The sequence below is a fragment of the Ceratotherium simum genome, chromosome 22 (genome assembly GCF_057802395.1).
Source record: "Ceratotherium simum simum isolate JZ-2026a chromosome 22, ASM5780239v1, whole genome shotgun sequence".
Classification (NCBI taxonomy): domain Eukaryota; kingdom Metazoa; phylum Chordata; class Mammalia; order Perissodactyla; family Rhinocerotidae; genus Ceratotherium; species Ceratotherium simum.
The window spans coordinates 38,047,744-38,070,842 of NC_141921.1; the positions used below are offsets into that span (position 1 = coordinate 38,047,744).

General features: G+C 54.7%; 1 protein-coding gene across 1 annotated transcript; it reads right to left on the reverse strand.

Annotated features, from left to right (window-relative positions):
* Positions 1 to 765: 765 nt before the first annotated feature.
* Positions 766 to 22,121, reverse strand: PADI6 (peptidyl arginine deiminase 6). Its single transcript, XM_087446724.1, has 16 exons — positions 22,012 to 22,121; positions 21,083 to 21,266; positions 19,151 to 19,223; positions 16,961 to 17,028; positions 16,337 to 16,451; positions 15,391 to 15,516; positions 11,370 to 11,548; positions 11,011 to 11,114; positions 7,557 to 7,668; positions 6,128 to 6,235; positions 5,764 to 5,918; positions 5,065 to 5,221; positions 4,837 to 4,960; positions 3,626 to 3,696; positions 2,260 to 2,421; positions 766 to 999 (listed from the first exon to the last, which is right to left on the reverse strand). Exons 1-16 carry the CDS (start codon positions 22,101 to 22,103, stop codon positions 766 to 768), a joined length of 2,064 nt encoding a protein of 687 aa, XP_087302850.1. The 5' UTR covers positions 22,104 to 22,121.
* Positions 22,122 to 23,099: the final 978 nt, after the last annotated feature.

Sequence of the window (23,099 nt, forward strand, 5' to 3'; positions counted from 1 at the left end):
TTAACACAGGGCTGGGCAGACAAGTAGCAGTGGGTGGCTTTGGGTCCTGGAGTGGGCACTTCCCCTCTCCTGGGCACTTAACGAGAGTCCATCTAGGCCTGCCCCTGCTGTGCCTTGTCCTGTGGGGAGGCTGCACCTGCAGACCCCAGAGAGCAGAGCCTCCGCCCGCCAAAGCCAGTCGCCCACAAGGCACGGTACCACTCTCTTGGACTGGCCTCCAGTGCTCCTGCCAGGCCTAAGGGGGAGCCCTCTCCCTTCCCCCCGCCTGGAGTCTGTCACATTCGGTTCCAGAGTCCAGACCCTGCTTGTCTGAGATGCTTCAGCTAGAGAAGAATTTGAATAATCTGAGTTCACCCACTTCCTACTACAGACAAAGACGTTAGGGATGAGGAAGGGACAGCAAATCAATGTTAGCCTGGTCCCTCCCCCGACAAGTGGGACAGCCTGACCACAGGTGTCCCAGCAGCTCAGCTTTTTATCCTTAGATGTGCCCACCCCGTCTCCAAAACAAGGAAACCGCTGCCAAAATGCATTCAGAACAGCTTGAGCTTTAATGGAAGCCACTTCTCAGCTGAAGACAGCTTTCCACGGGCTTCAGGATGGCAGCGTTTCCACCCCTCGATGTAGAGGTCATAAACAGGTAAGGAAGGGGGGTGTTGGGCCTTGACTCTCCAGCCCCCCAACAAGGCAAGGAACCGGGATGCTGTTGAATGGTAACAGTGGGCCCTTCATGCTGGGGTAGGGCTGGCAGCCCTAGGCCTGGGCCTAAGGCACCATCCTCCACCATTTGAAGGCGAAGGGCACCCGGCGGATGTTGGCACAGGCGCAGAAGTCGCCAATCTCAGTCAGGTAGCAGTCAAAGTCGTCAATGAAGGTGCAGTGGCAGCCCAAGGGCTCCAGCAGCTGGCGGATCTTCTCTTCCAGGCAGCAGGTCCCCTTGACCCGGGGCCCAAAAGGCTTGGGGATGCCCAGGTTCTTGCCCATCACTATTGTTTGCAGCTGTCAGAGACAGGGTGGGCAAGGCAAGGTCAGAGCCATAGAAGAAAGCCCCCCTGCCCCTCCCCTAGGTAAGGAGTGCCACTGGGTTCCTTGTAAGGGAAAACCCAGCTGCCTTTGTGTGATTGGGCTAGACCAGAAATAGCAAGCACAGGGCAACATTCTCCAGGGCTGTGCCCATGCAGGCATCACTAATCAATCTCAGAGCAAACCCAACTCCTGCTTAACCCTCCAATGGTCCCCCAGTGTGTTTCTCAATAACAAAACCAAAATCCTGCCTGGCCAAGGTCTGGCTTTGCCAGCTTCCCTGGTTTCTTTCTCCATTGCATTTCTTATTCTGGCCTGTTAGTCTCGGTTGATCACACTCTTGCCTACCTCTATTGGAATGCTCTCCCCACCTCCAGCTCTGTCAGTTGACTTCTGTCTGTTTTTCATATCAACTTGAGCATCTTAGCCTCAAAGGAACTTCTCCCACCACTACCCACACCTACGGCCAGGGCGGGCTCCTGTTCCATGCCCAGAGGGCCACAGTGGGTCTCGTAAAATTAAAAGATAACCTTGTGTGATGGATGAATGCAGGGCCTGTGTCCCTAGGGCTCAGAACAGGTCTGCACGTGTTCAAGGAACTGAGCTCAAATGTGTCAGAATTCATTCTAAGTGCCTGCAAGATGGGTCACAGTTGTACGTGAGAAAGGTCAGAGGTAGGCCATAGTTGGAACAGGCTTGGCATAGCAGGGGTCTCCTGTAAACACACACACCCAATTTCTCACCTATTCTAAATAGAATAGAATATTACTTTAAGTATTTGAGCACCTCCATCCAGCACCTTCTGGATGCTGCTGCCTTGGACACAGGATGGGTGGACAGGAAGACCCCATCTCAGGGAGCTTGCACACAGTCTCAGCCAGCAGATGGGCCAGCACCCTCAACCGGTGGTAGCACAGTACCCGCTCTGGGAGGTGGGCCTTGTAGCGTCTACCCCTTAAGGTTGGGAATTAGCAAGTGGTTGGCCATTAGCCCAGGGCCTGGCCCACAGTAACTGGTGAGTCACCCAGCCTGCTCACCTGTTCCCTGAAAGGGTCTTCCCTCACTGAGGAGGAAGAGAAGGGCTTCCACTTACTTCCTCTCAGGCACAGTGGTCTGGGGTGTCCCCACCTCCGTGGTCCAGCCCCATGTATGCCAAGGGACCAGCCAGAGTTGGCCGAACGCCCCACCTTGGGGACACCCAGCCTGGCTGGGGCTGCCCTGGCTAACGCCCCTCACCAGGTTGGGGAAGAACGGCCTCGCGAAGAGTTTCCCAGTCTGCTGGTCGGAGGGGGCGTTAGTCAGCTGCTCCAAGCAGAAGAGCTGCGGGATGTCGATAATGTCCCTCTCCACCAGGCCCAGCTCCTTCTTCAGGATGTCCCGGTTCAGGTTAATGCACTTCTGTGGGGCGAGAAGGGACCGCAGAGGAGTGGGTTCATCGGGAATGAGAAGCCCGTCTCCTTCCACGCAGGATGGGGAGTGGCCTGGAGCAGCTACCGTCTTCTCATCACTGTGTGCCAGGAGCCTTTGTGGCATCCCAGCCCTCTGATAAAGCGGGCACAGTTCCCTTTTTCTGAGAAGTTTGGGCTCAGAGCAAAGGCCTGGTCTGAGAGGCCAGGGTCCCACAGCCAGTCAGCCCTAGGGCAGCTACTCGTCCTGGTTCTACTGTAGTGTGTGGGCCTTGGGCCTCAATCCTGGCCCAAGTAGGGGACCTGGGCAAGGGCAGGGGGCTGGAAGGGGCAAGAATAAGTTCTCAGACCAGTCACTCTGCTTCCTTTAGGAAGGGACATGAGCAGTGGCACCTCGGGCACTTCCTTGCTCAGAACAGCTAACGCCCAACACCCAAGCATTTCCCGGGTCTTGACAGGGCTCACGACCACCACACCCAGGACACGTGCCCCCAGGCTCAGAGATGCTGTTTTGGCCCCATACCTGGCCGGTACCCACCCTCCCATACCAGGAGGCCTTCCCTATTTTTGCAAAGGTCAGGGCATCAGTGCACTGTGGTACAGAACACGCCTTGGCTAGGAGTGCTAAGGACCCGGTGGGCAAAGCGGTTTTACAGTGTGTGACCCTGGCCAAGTCATTGCCCTTCTCCAGGCCTCGGCTCCCCCCACCAGAAGTTGTGTAGTCTCTTCTAGGAACACCTCACAGCCAGCGATTCACATTTTAAGAGATATGAGGTAAGAGATTCTGAACACTGAGCTGATGGGCCCCTTTGTCCAGGAAGCATTGAGAAGGCCCTGGTCTGTTTCTAAGTCTGGTGCTCAGAGCTTCTTAGAGAAGTCGGGGGTGAGGATCCTCGGCCAGGAGGATGCTGAGCTATAGCCCTGTGTTCTGACAGCACAGTGAGGCAGGCATGAACTTGGAGTCACTAGGGTTCAACCCCGGCTCCCCAACTCATCAGCTTGGGCTGTGACTTTACTCTCTGCCTCACCATCCTCGCATACAAGACAGGTTTTACTTCACAGGGTTATTTCGAGGGTTATAGTAAGGTGTCTTGCATGAGGCTTGGGCCATAGTAGTTGCTCAATTAGGAACTTGTCTAGATCATCAGTGCCTTTCCTACTTTTTGGAGAAGCTTCCCCACATCCTTGGCCCCTACTTGCACATAGTCGTTCTGCTTTCTCATGTCTTCATCAGCCAGAAGTTGGTGGATGGTCTTGGCCTCCCTCGCTGTGGGAAGAAGGAGAGAGCTGGCAGGTCCGCAGTCCAGGAAGTGGGCAATATTGTCCAGGGCTGGGCAGACTTCCACCCCAGGCACGGCCAACTGGGTGTATTCTTGGGCCAGTGACTACGGTGGGTGGCCTGACTAGTCTCCAAGGACCCACCTGGGTCAAATGTTACTCCTGGGGACTGACCAGAGTCCATGAAAGCCCAGGGAGGACGTTCACTGCCACTGGTCACTCTGTCCCTGGTTGGAGGGGAGGCAGCCTAGAACAGGCTAGTGGGTGACTTCAGCCCCCCTCACCTCTCACCTGGGCACCCCCGTGCATTATATGACCTGTACAACCTGGCTACCTTCTACCTATGATCTGGACCAGGGTGTGTAACTTTGTTCCTCAGTGGCCTCCTCTCTAGGACAGGGATGCCCAGTTCAGTCATCAGCCGAGGTGACACAGAGTCTTTGGCATGTGCTATATGATACGTGGTTCATGCTCAGTAAGTGTCACCTTCCATAAGTGCTTCTAGGACATAAGATGCCTGGGCACCCCCCACCCCCAGGTTGGTTCAGGAGGTCTAGAGTGGGGCCGAAATTCTGCATTATAACAAGCCGCCAGGTGATGCTGCCGCTGCTGGTCCTCAGACCACACAGAGCGTCGAGGGTCTGGAGAACGTCCCAACCCCCCTCCCTTCCGGGGTTCCCACCACGTTTGGAACAGAACTACTGTGGCACCAGCTACACAATTTCTGCTTGTCTACTTATGTCTTCCTTAAGGGTGACCAGGAGACCCCTGAAGTCCCAATTCACAGGTAATTAACCTAACATTTCCCGAATAAATCCAGACTCTGGTGGTGTTAACATCTGGCTCCCCGCCACAGAGGGAGCCATCCATGTGCTCATTCAATCCCCTTTGCACACATTCTAGCAGCCTCTCAGCCATCCCAGAACTTCTGGCTGGTCTGCCTGCACTGCCCCAGCACCACCAGAATAGCCCCGAAATAGAACAAGATGTTCTAATATGGTGCATGTTATGCTTTTATGCTTCCCTGGGCTCCTTTGTACCAGGAAGAATGAAGTAAAAATGACTCTCTAGAAAGAACATCCGGGGAAGGAGCGACTGGCCTCTGCTCTATTGCAGGGGGATCCCTTACCGTTAGAAAGGAGCTGATCCGTTCTAACCTCTTCAAACAGGGGCATGTCTCCATAGCCCTCCTTCTGTTTCTCCTGGAACAGTTGGTAGCAGGAGCTGGGGCTGGCCAGGAGCAGCAGGAAGCCCTGGGAAACAAAGAACTAAGGTCAGATGCTAGCTTCCCTTCCAGAAGCTTCCCAAGTTCTTCACAAGAAGGTGAGAAAGACCCTCTCCAGCCCCCGACACAGACCTTGTCACCCTCACGCTTGTCCTGTGTGGGGATGAAGCACATGAACTCATCTATGTGGCCGATCATCAGCCAGTCTGAGAAGAGTTCCACCGGGGCCTGGACCTGCTGGGCGTAGAGGAAGCCCCGGAGGGCCTTACTCATGTTCCGGCCCTCCTTGCTAAAGAGAGGATGGAAGGAACAGGCCTTGAGCCAGCATGGCCCAGGTTGGCTGCCAACTCGTCAGTGTCAGGCTACCTTCAGGTGACTGGCTGCTCTAATCACTGGGCTCAAGTGGCCGGTCCACTGGGGGGTGGTTGTTGGGAATCCCTTACTCTGGCCCAACTCAGGACTGAGCCAAGTGATTCTAGATAAAGACCGAACCCTGGGACACAAGTATTTCCTGGCTTTAGATTAATGGCTACCAACAAGTCTAGCCACACATCTTGTGGACATGCCATCCTGCTGGGTCAATAGGCCAGCTGAATTGAGCATGCTTCAATTTAAACTGTGGAATCACCACTCAAAGAATGAATAGTGTGTCTGCTTTTTCTACCTTTCTACGTGAATCAAAGACTCAAACATCCTTCCTCGACAGTTTAAGGAATGGTTCAGAGCAGATGACCTGCCGAGTCATATGGGAGTCAGGTGGAGCCAGGGGAACTACCAGAGTCCCTTCTTTAGTTTTAAGACATCTGGCCACCACCTGGCCTCTTGCCTCACCTGGGGTAAAAGCTGCTGCCAATGAGGATCCTGCCTAGGGGGTACTCTTTCCCTCCGACCTTGACAGGTGGGGACACCATCAGGTTCCCAATGGAATCCATGCTGGCCACCCTATGGTCCTTGGTGCACTGGATCACGTAGCCAACCCCAGGGCTCTGGAAGGAGACCCAGCGAGGGCAGAGGTGTTAGGAGGGATGAGCTTTAAGCCTCTGTCTTACTCCTACTCCAGACTCAGGTAGACTCCCTCATCCCCTTCCCCCAGAGGCCACCTGGGCCCTTCTCCCTTGGCGCCCCATCACTTCCAGGCAGGCACCAGGCCTGACAGGTTGGACCGAGTTCCGATCAGCCAAACCGAGTGCCACACCAGTGAGTATTTCATGGGGAAATCTTCGAGCTTGAGGACCCGAGGGGTGTCGAGAACCAAGGAAATAGTCTTGTGGGGAGCCTGGGTGTAGCAGAAGGCCATCTCATCCTGGAGGAGACAGGAAAACAAGTTGTGAAGTCTTCTCGCTCCATCAGCTGCTCTCCTGCCTACATCCGTCTTGCCAGCCATGACGATCCCTGTACATGGGCCACCTCCAGAGAGGGGGTGCAGTAAGAACCCCCTTCTTTCTGCCAACTCCTGCTCAGGCTTCAAAACTTAGCTCACACATCACCCCCTCCTGGCGGCTCTCCCTGACCTGTTCTATTTTTCATGTTTAGAACTTCATTCACCTAGATTCTTGTCTCACCTTCTGCACCCAATCCAGGAACTAGCCTTGTTGGCTTTATGTCCAAAATATGTTCCAAGTGAACCCACCCCTGGTACCATTCAGGGGGGCCATCACAGTCTCTTCCATGAGCTACTGCAACACCCTCCAACCATTTCTCTTCTCTTCCTGCCCCTCCTAAGACCCGTTCTGTATATTTCTCAGCCTGAGGGTCTTCAAAACCTAAATCAGAACACTCACACCCCTGATTCACGCTGTCCCACGTTATCCCCTCTGGCCACGGATTCGTTTCTATTCCCTACCTTGGCTTAAAAGGTCCCTGATACACAACCTGGCTCCCACCTACCTCTGACCCTTGTTCACCCTGATCCAGCCACACCAGCTCTTCTGTTCATGTCCTCCAAGAACAGCCCACATCATGATCTTCCTACTTCTAATCCACCCCCTCAACCCCGTCCTTTGCCCGGCCAGCTCCTTGTTTCCCTAATCTGAAGATTTTCCTGACCACCCAAGCTGCCTAGTTTGCTCTAGTAACTCACTATATCATCTGGCTTTCTTGCTTTCCCAGCACTCAGCGTTCTCTCATTGCCAAAGCAGGACCAGTCTAGGCCCCACTCTCTTTAATCTTGAGTGCTTAGAATGATGCCAGGCACATGGTAATCACTCAGCTATTTGTGGAGCAGAATGGAGCACCAGACCTCCAGGCGAGGCTGGGCTGGAGACTTCCTGCTCTGCTAGGGTCGGGCTGCACCCTGGAGCGGTGCCCTGGCTCTGACAGCCTGTAGCTGTAGGCATCAGACCCTTCAGACACCCGGGGCATAGGGTTAGGTCTTCTGTGGCCTTGAGCACGTGCATCATGTAATGGGAGGAAGTTGGACTCTAAGCTTTACCCCTTAGTGGCCAAGACTTAGGCAAGTCATTTTGCTGATTCTACAACTAAAGTCCTCAAGACAAAGACCCTTCCATCGAGGCTTGGCTTTGCCGGGAAGGTTGAACAGAAGCCTGTGAAGTTCGCTGTATGTGCCACAGGCCGAGTCCCCCTGCCCCTCCCCCACAGGCAGGCTGCCCCAGGTGGGGCATTACCTGGAGCCACCTGCCCAGGCGGTTGGGGTCCTCGTAGACAGACGCCACCTGGCTGTCACTCCTCTCGCTCAGCTCCATCACTGTGTTCACAAAACCCTGGACCTGCAGCTCTCTGCAGGGGGAGAAAAGCCGGCGCTGGGGACGGCTTCAAGGCTCCCGCATGGGTCATGACCTTGCTGTCCAGGGGAGGGGGACACCGCCTTCTGGTCAAAAAAGAGCATGCCCTCGCCCATGAGGCAGGCAGAGCAGCTGTCCCCCCACCTCATGGGGCACAGGCTGGAAGCTCAGAGTGTGTCTTGCCCAGCATCGCCCGGCTTAGCTCACGACAGCATCAGGTCAAGAATTCCCTGCATCAATCTCTGCTCTGTCACTACCCTGCAGTCACACTCCACATGCATCTTCTACCCCCTGCCCCAGGCCATTTGGGAACTACCCCAGGACCTCCCGCCTCGGCCTACCCAAGAGGGCTGACTCTTCTCTCCCAGAGGGGCTGTATTTTTCTCCCAAGAAGCCAACCAGCTGGGCACGCCCTTGAGATGGCCAACAAGGTTGTTATATTCGTGTGGGTGGCAGGGGGTGGGGTCTTGAACCCTGGGATCTTAGAGCCGTCATGCACAGCAGGCTTACGGGGCCACAATGTACATCTGTTCCTTGTTGGAGAGAAACAGTAATGTTTTGAGGCTAATATTAAGACCACCCATTTTACACACAGATCCTTGTGAGTCGAATGCCAGCAAGGTCACACTGATGGGAAATGTCAAAATTGGCATTCTAGTTTAGTTCTAGGTCTAAAACTTGCACTGTTATTCTATGCTACTGTTCCAAAGAACCTATTTCCCAGGTCTACACAGACAAGGCTACAGGGAGTTGACCAGCCCAGCAAGGTCTGGAACAGTCTGAGGCTGTGTGCTGGTGGAAAGGGTGTGTAGCCCGTCTCGTGGGCCATCTGTGACTAAGCTGGGTCAAGCCGTGCCTGAATACTACTCCCATGGGAGAGTCTTAGAAGACCAGGATTTCAGCAGGTGCCTCCTGTGAGTGAACTTGTCTTCAGATACAAAAGACAAAGAAGAAAGATCTGGTGTTTGAGTATCTTATCAGCAAAATTCCTTGAACTCTTTCCTTTCACCTTCTCATTCTGAAACCTGGCATTCCTCTGAGGACCCCACTCCCCAGCAGCCCGCCCACGGAAGAGATGTCGTTCTTCTACAACCCACGGGGCCTGGCGGAGGGGTGGAGGTCCTCCTTGCCACCTGTTGCTGCATCCAGGCCATCATGGTCTCTCTAGATCCTTGACTTGACAAGGTCTTATTCTCTATTCTATCTCAGCCTCCCATCCCAACAGTCACACTGACTCCCAGATCCTGATCTAACATCTGGTCCATCACCTCCATCTCCTGTTCGCCCTGTCTAGTCCCTGGGCCGGCAGCTTGATGTCATTGGGACCTCTGACCCTTGGCTGCTTTTATTCCCATCACCCTGTTTCTTTGCTTTTCTCCTTACCTAGCTTTGAGTCTACAATGCATCATCATAATTATACCCTTGTGCCTCCACCTTGGGCTTATTCGCCTGGCAAGACCTCAACCCTGGTTAGACCCAGTTCTACATTTATTCTTCCCTAGAACTCAAGTCACTGAAAATAGTCGCAGAAAAGCCCAAGGTGACTGGTCTCTCTTGCAGTCAACCTCAATGGGTCCTTAGCATGGGACAGCTAACCCACTAACGTTTCCCCAGTAGATGGGACCTCCAGGTGAGCTGCCCTTGTACCTATCAAGGCCGATTTGACCTGGATCCCCATCATATGCCCATCCTACCAGCTCGGTCACTGCAGTCGCCTTTTTTCTCCTAGCAGATTTTCCCTTCTCTGCTGGATCATTCCATTAGCATTATTCTTTGCTTCCTGTCTTAAAAAACAGCCTTCCCTCGGCCCCATAGCTCCTTCTAGCTTCTCCAGTTCAGACCATCTCTTTGGAGTTTTGCAAAGTACTCCCTTCCTGTTCTCCCTTCAGCTCCACTCCATCCTGCTTTCAAACTCACCATTCGCGACTTCCTTCTGCACAGCGACCTCCATCTTGCCAAGCCCAAGGGGCATCTTATTCTCGTCCTCTCGGGGCTTCGCTCAAGTGGGCCCTTACCAGTATCACTCTCCCTTAACCTCTGGGTCTCCGGCTCCTGGTTTTGATCCTAACTTCCTCCTCCTTCTCAGTCTCCTTTGCTGGATTCTTGTCCAGAGCTCAGGGTGAGGTCACTCCAGGGCTCACTTCTCAGGCCTCTTCCCCGTATATGCTCACTCCTCAGACGAGCTCAGCTAGGCCCATGGCTCTGAACAGCCTCCAAGCGCCAGGGGCACCCAGACTTGCCTCCAGCTCCCAGACTTTCCCCTGGGCTCCAGAAGCCTAGAGCCCCAGTGGAGGTGTTCAGCTTTAAGTCACCAGAACCACAGCACCGGCTCTCCCCGCTCCGCGGTGGCACCACCATTCACCAGGGGCTACCCTTGTTTCTTTGCACCGGATGCATCAGCCAACCTGGTGTGAGGTCCACCTTCTAAGCAATCTGACTCTGACCACTGTGCTCCCACCACCTGCCCGGGCCACTGCTGGGTCTGGCTGCACTGTGGCAACCCGGCTGACCTGGTTCCTGCCTTGTTTGCACCCCTGGTTTTCCATGTGGCTGGGGTCATCGTGCAGACAAAACCTGATGCTTCCCCATAGGTTTTACCCACCAGGGTCCTCTCTCCCCTCCTCCCTAGGGACATGGCCACCTAGTTAAGAGACCATTCACGGCCACCCTGCAGTCAGGTGTGGCCCTGTGCCCCTTTGGGCCATTGGCACGTGAGAGGAAGTAGTTCAGGAGACTTCCAGACCCCAGCAGTGACGAATGGGCAGCTTTGTCTTGACTTTGGCTCTTTCCCTTCGGTGAAGGTACTGCCCTGGGGAAAGCATTGTCACAAGACCGAAAGGAACCAGGGCGCCTAAGTGACAGTAGGAGAACAGTGCCACCTTCCCACCTGTGGGCATCTAGGTCAGAGAAAGTTGACTTTAAACCACTGTATTTGGGGTCTCTTACAACCCCAGAGGCTATGCCCATGAAGCCTTGCTCACCCTGGCCCCACCCTCCCATCCTCCTCCTCGCTCCTGCTCTCTTCCGGCCCCACAGCCTCCTCACTATCCCTGGACATGCTCTTGTCCTTGCCTCTCCTTCCTTTCACCCCGCCTTAGAGCACCTGATGCTCCCTGAAGACATGCTGTTTGTCTGTCTCCCCATGAGAACAGGGGAGGGACCTAGAGTTGTAAATATTCACACACGTATTGGATGACTGGGGACCAGGCAGCTCAGGTAGAAGGATTTCACTTTCCCGGTGAGAAGTCTAGCCAGCTTTACCCACTCACCATGCAGACAGACAGAAGACAGTACCAGCGATGGAGACGACCTGAGAAGCAGCCTGTGGGGTTCTTACCTGCACAGGTAAACCTCTAGAGGCATCTGGGTGCTGGGAATAAAGATGCAAGGAGCCACCCGGAACACTACCGTGTCTTTGTACACCAGGGCCTCTGGAATTGACTGCGATTTAAGACAAGGTCCTGTTGGTGACCTAGTTCTACATCTACCCCCTCACTCCTCCCCTCAGGCCTTCAGCTGCTCAGCCCAGCACACCCCTGGTCCCTCATCTGTCCTCCGCAGCTCTGTCTCCCAGAGGTGGCCTGAAACCCTAGCTCCACCCACCACGCCTCGTATTCCCCTGCCCTCCCAGCTGTGAGACGTTTCCTTCCCACACAGTCTGTGCTCCAAGAGCCTCTTGTCGACTTGGGGACATACTGGGTCTTGAGACTCTTCCACCAGGGAGACAGAGTAGGAGACCAGGCCCGGGAAGCTGGTGGACGGGAACTCTATAGCTTCGACATAGAAGGTTTCCTTCAAGTGGTTCTCGAGGCGGGGAAAGGTGTAGGTGTGCCGGCCAGGCCCCACCACCAACTCGAAGGTGCTGCAGCTGTCTTCTAGAAGGAGAGAAGGAACCGATCAGGTGAAGTAGCCTGGTGCCAGTCACCACACCTGAGGGTCAAGCCACATCTGATGGCTCATCCCAACATCAGAAGCCAGGCTGGGACCTCCAGGAGGACAGGAGCCAAGCTGGCTTTTCTGTCCCTACATTTCAGGTGTTTAGGGTTTAGTGGAACACCAGAAACTTGTTCACCGATGAGGGCCAGTTGTTCATCAACATACTTCAAAGATCTATTACACGTCAGGAGTTGGGACTCGGATAAAAACACTGGCCTTCTAGGGGTTCAATGAAGGCTCGTAGTCAGTGGATCTATGCTTTGGCTAACTTTTGGGAGAATGTCGTAAAAAACCTTAAAGGTAAGAAACTGTGCAAAGGTGGGCTTGGCAGCCTCATCTGAGAAGTCGGACACAAGCCTGGACACTGCTGTGGTTCACTGGCCTCTTGCCCTGGTTGGCGGCACAGTGATGCCCTGAGTGGGGGCTGTGGTTCTCCAGATGGGCTGTAGCTACTGGCGGTTCTGCAGGAAAACCTCCTCACCGGTGCTGGGGCTGCTGGCAGCAGTCCTCTTGCTTCTGCTGCTGGCCGTATGTGTCCCAACTGGACAGCCCCAGCTGGGAATGCATCATTGTAGACTCCTGCTTCGAGTCTGCCTTTGATGGCCCCGAACCAGGCCTCCAGGAGGCAAAACAGGACAAGGTGGGGTCTTCCACCAGCATGCCCGTCCCTGCAGTTCCCCAGCAGAGGGGCATGCACCTCTTGACTCACTGCACAGGTTTGCAGCTGGCATGACTGATGAGCTGTGGGGTTCCCAACTACACGGACCGGTTTGTGGCTGGCCACCACTCAGCCCCTCCAGAGCTGCTACAGGCACAGCACCTTCAACTGTGCCAGGGTTCTGGGCTCCCCATGGCCGCTCCACCTGAAGGTGGTTTCCCACGGGGCGGTGGGGGCAAGCAGGTCCCAAGTCTGCCTGCAGCAAGCCACTCAGCAGCCCTCTCAGTCCTGCGGTTGACCCTTTGGGGGCATTCTCTCTTATCTACTTGCTTGTTTTTAAGCATGGCTAACATTTCAGTGTGGTCTCACTATATCCCAGGAACTGTGATGGAGGCTCATGGACTCATTTGCCTCCTCACCACCCTCTGAGGCAGGTGCTGTAATTATCATCCCCATTATACAGTAAAGGAGGGATAAAGGGGACCAGAAGCTTATGACTCAGGCACAACACAGTTACCTTTATCTAGAAGGCCTTTCCTGCCCTTGTCCTCGCAGGGCTGGCCCTGCTCCCACTAGTTCTCAGCTCAGCCCCCTCTGAACTCTCCCCACCTCCACCCCCCAAGCTCCTGCTTAGTCCTTGGCTGTTGTCTGTCCATCTGTCTGTCCAAGTGCCCTAGGCTTTGAGAGCAGGTAATGTGTTTATCCTCCCAGAGCTGGAGCCCTGGGCACGGGGTGAACACTGATTTGAACTGTCTTCCTTTTTCCTACATACCATGTACCACTGGGCCTGGAGGTGGGGCAGCTGCCCTCGGTCTTCACTGGCACTTCCAGACCATTTCTTCATTCCTCATGAGTCCTAGTCCCTTTGAAGGCTATGCTGTCAGATAATGCCACTGCCCCCTTCCTTGTTGCACCTGACTACCCTCCTCACCGTGGATGGTTCTAGTGCTAGCCTCTCTCCACTCTTGTTGTCATTGCTGTTTACACCCTAGACCAGACTATCTGCTCTCTTCTTTGACCTTATGTCAATGAAGTGGAGTTCTGCACCATCTTAGATGCAGATTTCAATGCTCCTCTCTCTAGATTTCACCAGACTTCACCTCTAGAACAGATTTGACATCTTCCAGTCTTTCAAGCTCATCTCCACTCGCGTCTCAGCGATTCTTCAGCCCAGCCCCAAACGTTTCCCCTGCAGATCCCCACCCTCCCTCGTGCTCTTCTTTTCATTCTCCTCACATCCCAGGACCCATCACTATACCCACTGCCCGCACACGCTGTCAGCTCCCACACCAAGACCTCAGCTCCGGTCAAACTGAGTCCGGAAGACTCTTGCCTCCGAGCCCCAGGCTGAAAGACCTCATTTTAGGATATGACCAAACCTCAGAGCGAGGCCCCAGCACGATTCAGAAACACTACTATTTGGGTCCTTACGTCCCGCACTCTCTTCTGAGTATTATGTACTCATTCCTACAGTTTTCTCCTCCTAGATCCGTCTCCCCACCTCCACTGGATCAGTCCTATCTGCACACAGATGTGCTGTGTCCTACCTTCTTCAGGTACTGTCCCCCGTGACAGCCCCCCCGCCCCATTATTACCTCCACACATTTCCCTTTATGGAAAATTCCTTCCATGGTCAGTGTTCACTGTGCCCGCCCACTTCAGTCTGCCTTTTACCCTCACTGTTCTTATCAGACTCACTAATGACCATTATTTTGAAAACCAAGACTTCACCATTTATTTAGCATCTTAGTCTGTCAACAGCATTGGCCATGGCCACCCACTGCCTTTGTGAAAGGCGTCCTTTCCTCTGTTTCTAGAACCTTAAGCTCTGGCTTTCTATTTCTCTAGAAATTTCTTCTCAGGTTCCTTTGCTCTATCTTTTTGATTAGTGGTTCTCAAACTTGGGCTCACTTCAGAATCATCTAGAGGGCTTGTTAAAATACAGTGTGGCATATATCCCTGCCCTAGAGTCTTGAATACGTTTAAATAACAAACAGGTAGCCTGATACGCGTAATGAAGAGCGGCACTTTTGGCTGGCTACCCGACTCGCTGGCCTCCTGGGTGGGCTCCAAGGACTGCCTGGCCCACCTCAGAGTTGTCTGTACTTGGTGAGCCTCACGGGGCCAGAGCAGCCATCACGGCGTGAACCAGGCCTAGACCCGTGGGTTCTAAGGGTCACTCCTAGCCCATGTATAGAAGGACCACACCCAACCTGCGCTGTCTTTTATGGCTATTTCCAGGTCATTTCCAAGTCCAGCTGTGACCTATGGTCTGCAGAAGAGCTGGAATGGGAGACTGAGCTCAGGTCCCTGAGCACGGGGGAGGAAGCAGCGAGGTGTGCTCTCCAATGCTGAGACAGAAACATTGACCGTTATAAACCACAGGGTTCCCCAACTGCCCAGCGGAAGCTAAACCTGGCTTTTCAAAGAAGGCAGCATACTGGCCTGCACCTCCAGAAACAAAGAGTTAACACTCAATTTGAGGAATTCAGAGGCACTGAATACTGAACCAGTTAAGGGACATCAAAAGACTTGTTTGTTCAAGGATATTTTGCTGGAATTGAACACTTTTTAAACCAATAGCCCTTATGCCTTTATCTATAGAATAGTGATATGCCACCTGCCTGCCAAGTTGATAAGGGCTGAAGATGGGCGGGTGTGGTGCCTGGCAGGGATGTACTAGCATAGCTGCCTCTCTGGCTTCCTGGCCTCTGAATTCTGGAAACTCAATATAGTGGGGTCTTGGTTAAGAAGTGAAGATGGATCCTTTTGGCAGGAGTAATTGGGAGAAGACATTATCTGTACCAGGCAAAGCTGCCATTTCAGCTAATATGTATTTTCTTCTCTTCCAACTATGAAAATCCTGTGGGACAGGCACCATCATCTCCTCTGCTGGGGACAGTGGCTTGGAGGTACAATGACCCACCTACATGCATAGACTTAGCCTACGGTGAGGCAGCCAGAGAATTCCAAGGACACCAGTCCAGCCACAATAGACCCTGACCTGCAGGTCTAGGGCCCCAGCAGGCTTCTGACGGGGACCCTGCCGGGAGCCGGTGTGGCCACACCGCCCTGGCACATTGAGAGAGTAGACAAAGCCGGAGCTGGCACAAGAACACTCACCTTGGGGCCGGTAGACCCTCGCCTTCTCTGCCTCTTCCTTGGAGGTGTGGAGAACCAGCCGGTATTTCTTTAAAATGCAGCTGGGCCCTTGAACGTTCAGTGTCATCTGGGACAGATTCTTTATCTCTGGGCAAAAGACGAGGCAAAGGTCAGGCACTTCCGGAGACCAGTGCTCCGGGGAGGCGGGAGGAGCAGCAGGGGCTGGGGCCGGGGGCTTATATATTGGAGCACCGAGGACCCTCTGTCTCCCGCTCTGGCCCAGGCCTGCATCTTGTCTGTGCCACTTGCTCCCTATGTGGCCACAGGCAACTAGCCAACCCCAGGGTCCACTCTGAGTGAGGCTGGCGTCTACCCCGTACGGTTGTAAGGAATACACGGTCCCCACAAACACCTAGCACAGGGCCTGGCATGGCCAGTTCAGCGAGTGTTCCCCTCCAGCCTTGTGTGGACCGGGACATCCTGTTCTGCTGCTAAGGCCTAGAACCTAGGCCCCAACCACAAGTCAGGACCAGAGCCAAGACTGCTTTTGCCTGACGTAGTCAGGGTTCCTGCCCCCAGCTACGAGAAGATTCTTAGGAAGAGTCTCGCATATGCTTTTTTGTGTCTTTTAATCTTCTCAACCACCTTGTGTGGCCAACTGTATCATCCCCATTTTACAGATGACAAAACAAGACCAGGGAAGTGAACGCGCTCGAGTTCATAGCCAGGAAGTAACAGTTTGTTATCTGACATCAGAGCTCATGCTCTTCCTATGGGGCCACGTGGCCTTTTCTTCCCAGTTATAAGCCATGGCAAGAGACTTGATTGGCCCAGAGCAGGGACATCAGCCTGTTTGCTGTTTTGCTCCGTGTTTGCTGAGGGGTAGGGCAGTGAAGCCCCAGGAGAGGCCAGAGCCCAGGGAGGAAAGGTGGTGACAGTCCCAGATCAGTGGCCAGTTCTCTCCTACCCTCTGAGAAGAACGTCTTCGTGGTCTTCCTGTCCACGAGCTGGCCCATGTCAGCCGGGCTGCAGTTCACAAGCAGGATGGCACCCCAACCGCTGGGGCCCCAGACCCAGTTTTTCTGCAAAGAAGACAGGAATGTTGGTTCCGGAGGAAGCCAGGTAAATCCTGCTTCCCAGATGCTGCCCCACATCAGGGGCAGAGCCACACCGTTCTCCAGGGCCACAGGGACCTCCATCAGAATTTGCCAACCCAAGTGCTTCTGGGACCAGGAAGGTAACATCAGATAAGTGGGCCGAGAGGAAGGGAAAAAAGCTAGATGTGGGTTACTGCCTTTCTACCTCATGTCAGTGTCAGGGGAAGCAGGGACTGAGGCAAACCAGAGGGGACATGTCCCATCTGAAGGGGGCAGCTACCTCTCCACTCTAGTTGACTATAGGATCAGGCTAGGATGTGAGCCTAGTGTCACCAGATATTCCAGTTTTTTGAAAAAGCTAGGAATTGACTTTACCAGTTCTCATTTGTATTGCAGTAATTTGACTTAAGACACACTATGAAGTCCAAATAGAGAATCTGTGGGCAGACCTGCCCCAGGGGACCCTGGCCTGCACCCTTCCCCAGCAGCCTTACCTTAGCCCGTCTGTCACTTGCCATCTCGACTTGCCCACTGCGGTAGATGTCCACGTCCAGGGAGACAGCTGCAACGGGAGGGAAAGGTCTCAGTACCCAGCCCTGCGGATGGAGCCTCGACGCTGTAGGTAAGCCCCTAGGGCTGCCCAGGGCTAGTGTCGGGGCCAGCCAGCCTTTCGAGCACGCTGTTGGCTTAGCAGAAGAAAGTTCCTCAGCGGCAGACTGCTTCTTGTGAGCAAGTCTGGAGCAGTCCAAGTGTTCACTTGTCTCCCCTGACCTCCTGGGAGCTCACGAGACAAGTCCACTGTGATCATGACATCATTCCTGCCTCTTGGCCTCTACCCAGGTGGTACCTACATGGAAAGCCCACTTCCCGAGTCTTCCAGGAAGCTCTTGATGCTCTAAGACATAGGAAGGGCTCAATACACGGCAATTCCAAGCCCCTTTAGAGCTAAAGATCCAGGCTCCGCCAGAGTATCACCATGGAGGCTGCTCCTCCTGTCTCTTCATCCCCCCCCCCCGCCCCCCACCACACAGCTGACCGCTGTGTGGCTTTACCCTGCTTTATTGTTGTTTGCAGCTCTTGTCATCCGACATGCTATATCCCACCTGGAATGTCAGGGGCACGGAACAGACCTTGTTTGCTGCTGTGCACACAGCACCAGGCACAGATGCTCAGGGACCGGATGCCCGCCATGCACCAGGTACTGTTCTAGCTCCTAGGGATGCAGCAGTGTACAGGACAGGCCCTTTCTTCTTGGAACTTAGCAGGGGTATGTGTATGTGCACAGCAGGGGGCGAAGAAATGAGTAACATTCACATTACGCCCGATGGTAGAAGGGCCGTGGGAAACAAGGAAGGGGAGGGAGGGGGGGTATTGGTTTTAGGTGATCAGAGGAACCTCCCAAATTGAAATGTGAATGAAGACCTGAAGGAGGCGAGAAAGGACCTGTGTTCATGTCTGGGGTAAAATCAGAGAACAGGCAGTGCAAGGCGGCAGTTCAAGGGTCAAAGAGGCCGACGTGGCTCGAGCCGAATGAGCGAGAGAAACAGGACACAGGTCAGAGGCAGCATGGGGCCAGCTCAGGCGGCTGAGAGGGGAACAGTGACGCTGGCTTTAATCAAGACTGTGGACGCAGTGGGGGACTTTGACCCGAGGAGACATTATCCGGTGTCAGATGGGCCACACCAGGACAGGACCTTCTGCAGAAGAGCAGGGACAGAGCAGGGAAACCACTGGGGGACCCGTCGGTGACGCAGGCAAGAGATGAGGGTGGCGCAGACCAGGTCGAGAGCATCGAGGGTGGTGAGTGGCTGGATTCCAGCTGAACTTAAGGTAACAGCAACAAGCGTCACGGATTGACACGGGCTGAGGGAAGAGTAGGGAGATCCCTGGGTTTTTGGCCTGACCAGCTAGAAGGAGGGAGGCGGGATGGGACAAAGGACCCAGCAAAGGGATTCCCCTGTCTGGGTAGGGGGAAACTGAGCGCAGGGTCCCTGAAGTTTCTAGTGAAAGGCATCAAGAGAGGATAGCCAGTTGTATTAAACTGTGCTGGCAGGTGAAGGTAGAAAAGATCGAGCTAACCACTTAGGGAGGACTTAGGGAGGTAGAAGTTGTTAGGGTCCCTCGATAAGGGCAGCGTTGGTGGTGGGCGTCCGATTCAAGTAAGTTCAAGAGAAAGGGAGGAGAAATTGAGGACACAGAGATGGCTCCTAAGGAGCAGAGGTGTGGGGAAGTGGAGTTTGAAGATAATATAGAATCAAGTTTAAGAGAATAGGCATTATGGCTTGTTCCTCTTAAGGGAATAGACATTCTAGTTAGTTCTGGAACGCTCCAGAAGAGGAGGGGGAGCCAGGGTAGTGGCTTCCTATATCAGTAAGAATTGAAGGAATGTTCTCGAATGAGCAGGGAAAGGATCTAGCGTGATAAGATTAACTTTGGACCAGACACATCATCATTGTAACAGAACATAGGCTCCAGACGTGGGCGGGTGGGTGGACGACGGAACGTCAAGTCCCGACCGCCTCTGTTCTCTGAGAATTAGGTCAGCGGTGAGTGAGGGCGGCAGAGAAGGCACTGAGGTCTGAGGGGCCGTGTGAGTGGGTGTGTCCAGTGAGTGTCTGGGGCGCATGGAAGGCTTCTCCTTACAGGGATAGCCCCCTCCCCTCCCTCGGTGGAGCAGCACTCACCGATGCCAGTGAGGTAGAGCGTAGCTGTGGCCACGGGGACGTCCTCGTTGGGCTCATAGTATGAGACTGAGACCTGTGGAGACAGCACCAGAACGCACAGGAGGGCAGGGGCAGGAGCAGGGCCCTGGGCCATGTACCCGAGTCCAGCCATTTGACCTTGGTCTCAGGTTACAGCTTCTGAGCTTCTGATGTCTTGCTCTGAGCTGGTACAGGGCCACCACACTGTAATAACCCCTGCTTGTAACATGTCAGGACCCCTCCAAGTCCTTCCACACTGAGGCCTCACAACCACGCATCCAGGGGGGCTCTACCCGCTCAAGGGCGGAGAGATGAAGGGACTTGCCCTGTGTCATTCAGCCAGAAAGGGAGGCACAGGATTTAAGACCCAAGCTGTCCAGCTCTGGAGGTTAAGCTTTCAACTATGCTATACTTCCGCCCCACCACAGCTGCCCTCCTGGGAGCCCGCCTGTCGCCCCAGGAGGTGGGCAGTCAGGCCTTCAATGGGTTAAGCCACTCAATCAAAAGGGAATAGGACACTGTGGGGCAGAGGGGGGGACTGGAGCTCAGCCTTTCCTGTGTCCCGCACCAGCCTCTGCTTCCGGAAGGGCCTTCATACTTGAGACAAAGCCACTGGCCTTGAGCACAGGGCTTCCTCACAAACCGGAGGACCAACCGTTAGCTAGGGCCACGCTTACGTGTGTGTGACCGGCCCCCTGCTCCTAAGTGGAAGCTCTCGTCCTCAAGGTCCAGCGTCTCACTCTGCAGGCCACGCCAGATGGTGCCAGAGGCTGAGCCCTGGGCAGAGATCGCTCCCCAGGTCCTCTGGGCTCCGCTGAGACCCGTCACAGCCTTGATTCTTATGTGAGATGCTCAGTTCTCATCTAAGTGTACTACTTGCCTCCTAGGGAATTGCCTGCCCCAGGCACAGAGTGTAGGACGGGATGTGTGCTGCCCAACTGTCATCGTGGCTTAACCCTCTGCCGTCTACCAGCAGCCACTCCGGCAGGTTCTGCTCACAGGAGTCCCAGTCCTGACGTGCCCCATCAGCGGCTCTCACCCTCAGCTTCACACTCGAGTCACCTGGGGGGCTGTGAACTACACAACCAGGTCCCACCCCCCCGGGGCTGGTTTAATTGGTAGGGAGTGTGGCCTGGGCTGGAGTGTTATCAAGTCCCTGGTGGTTCCAATGGCTAGGCATGAGAGTCCTGCTTCCACCACCAACGCCTAACACAGGAAGAGACTGATGGCCTGCTCCACCAGGTGGAAGTCAACCCCCACCCCCACCCCAGGTGCCCATTAGGGAGACAGCTCGCCCAGGAGAAGGGGCACGGACTTGGGCCAAATCCTGGATCTGCCCCACTCTAGTTAGGCTATTTAGGTTTAGATAGCTCACTCTGTGCCTCAGTTTCCCTGTACATAAAATGAAGGTAAAGCTGACTTCTTGAAAGGTGACTCAAGATACCTAGTACCCAGCATGCATTTAACACATGTTAGCTCTTAAAGTGCATTAAGATCTCCACACCCAGAAGGCCAGCCTTAGCCAAAAAGCCCATTTGAGTTTCGCTGCTAAAGCCTTTTGAGCCAGACTTTAAAAGCAGCTGGTTTGGAAGCTGGCCCAGGGCTGTGGTTAGAAGCACACACGGAGGAGACAGACACGCTTGAGCCTGAGTCCCGGTTCTGCTGATTTCTGGCTTGGGCGGGGCACTTCCTTACTCAGTGCCTCGGTTTCTTTGCCTATAATATGGGGTCAGAGTGCCCCACACACAGGTTTGTTGCAAGCATTAAATCAGATCAGGCATGCAAAACACTTGATACTGCATTTTTCACAGACTCGGGGCCCAGGAAACACCAGCTGACAGGAGGGAGACCCCTCAGGGGTTTTGTCAGCTCCTTCCCCTGGGAGATTCCCCCTCATGTCCCACCGAGGCATACCTTGTCCCCATCGATGGCAGAGCTGGGGGACTGCATCTTCACCAGCACGTCCATGGAATCAGACAGGGGCCACCGGGTCGTGGCCGCCTCCTCCCTGGTCATTACTGGGACCGAGTTGTGGACATCGACTAAGACCCCCAGAGAGCCACTGATGGTGAAGGACTTGCACTTCTGGGGGGCACACCTGGTTTGCCCGACAAGAAGACAGACTTTAGGGCACAAGAGTCTTCTCAGCCTGGGGTGCAGCTGGCACAGTGGGGGACGACCCCCTCATCCTCCCTTTCTCAGGTGTTGAGGGAAAGGCCTGCTGGTCACAGCAGTTTTGGGGTCTTAACACCTTCAGCCTTACTCCTACCATCCCCCGCTCCAAGGACCCCCGTGTCCTCCCTCCAACAAGCTCAAGCCCAGACACCGCCTCCCACTGACTCTCTAGAAGTTACCAAAGCGACATCTTGTGTATAACCTCCCAACTACAATGAGAGAAGAGCTGTCTGAGCCCGGAGGGATTCCTATAGGGAAAAAACACGTCCTGGGACTCGGGAGGTCTGTGCTGTGACCGGGGGAAGACGTGGCCTCTTGGGAGTAAGTCACCTCCCCACCGAGGCGCCACCTTACAGGAGCCTCCCTCGCTTAAGCCTCACGGTGCCTCGAGAACCAATGCCACCCCCATTTCACAGGTGAGGGGACTGAGGGGGCCACTTTCCTAAGGCCCCACAGCCCATATGGGGGAGAGGCAGGAGTTAGGTCAGAATCCTGCAGCATCAGGACCGGAAGACTCTTAGAGACCCAAACCAGGCTCCTTAAGGTAAGGCAGGACGACAAGCTAAGATGCGGAGAAGGGAGGTAACCCCCGACTCCCACATAATCCAGGGGCAGCCCCAGCCTCCCTGCCCAGACCCGCCCCCCAACCAAAGGCTCCAGCTCCTCACCCACTGAGATCCAAGTAGATTTCCATGCCCAGCACACAGAGGGCATGGGCAGGGCTGTCCAGGGACAGGTGGATGATGCTCTGGAAGGACATGGCACGGCCCTCCAAGCTGACCACCCTCAGACCTGCACGGCAACCCCCACTCAGCACAGCGGCCTCAGATGACCCGCAGCCCTCCCCTCTTATGGGCTCCCGGCCTCTCCAGCCTGCCCCCTTGTTAAGGAGGCTTCAGCAGCTGCCCAAGTGTGACTGATTTTCTCCATCGAGGCCTCCTGGGAGGAGGGGAGGTGCAGAGGAGCAGGGGGGTCAGAGCCCCTTCATCACTAATTTACTAAGCAGCTAGTGCCTGCAGATCCGAGGAGTCTGAGCCTGGCTGTTACATCTCTGGTCTTCAGGTGGGAGCAAGAGGGGCTCCGAGAAGCTAGTGTGTGGGACTGGTCGACCTGACCACAGTGCTGGAGGACTGACTCAGCTGGACGCCGTCAGGAGCAATTATCTGCACGGGGTGCCTGGGGCGGCGTCAGGACGGCAGTGTGTGGCGGCTTCTCCAGGCTCTGGGGCCGGGGTTCCAGGGGGTGTGTTTCCTGGAAATTGACGAGGTGAGGCTGCAAAGTGCTGGACCAGTGGTTCTCAAGGCTCTGGGGGTTGCAAAACTGATCCGAGGGCTTGTTAAAGTTGCAGATTCCTGCGCCTGGAGGTCTGGGGTGTGGTCCAGGAACCTGTATCCCATCCCCAGGTGATGGGGGGGAGGGAGCTCCTTGTCCACAGCTGTGTCACCAGCTCCCAGTGGGGGCGGGGCACGTGTTAGTGGAAGGGATGGAAGGAGGAGCCTGTGCTGAGCCGAGGTCACCAGCTGCTCCCCATCTCCACTGAGCTCACTGAGCAAAGAAATGAGAACTCCTGCTCCCGCCCAAGGGACTTACCTGCTAACTTTAAAAGTGTTCATTTTACGTTTTAAGTGAGGGTTACGGTTATTCTTGAATAGGTACCACATTCACATGGTTCCACGTTCAAAAGGAGCTTGCAACAAAGTCTCCCTCCCTGTCTCTCACCCACTCAGTTTCCTTACGTGGAGGCAGCCAGTGGCGT

What these genes read in the sequence shown, in the direction of transcription:
- PADI6 (XM_087446724.1), bottom strand. Translation starts at nt 22,103, where the DNA reads ATGTCCTTCCAGAGCATCATCCACCTGTCCCTGGACAGCCCTGCCCAT. An exon ending in GCCTGGGCAGGTGGCTCCAG is followed by an intron (nt 6,236 to 7,556) that starts GTAATGCCCCAC and finishes TGTCTCCTCCAG; the next exon opens with GATGAGATGGCCTTCTGCTA. An exon ending in TCCCCATGAAATACTCACTG is followed by an intron (nt 5,919 to 6,127) that starts GTGTGGCACTCG and finishes GTCTCCTTCCAG; the next exon opens with AGCCCTGGGGTTGGCTACGT.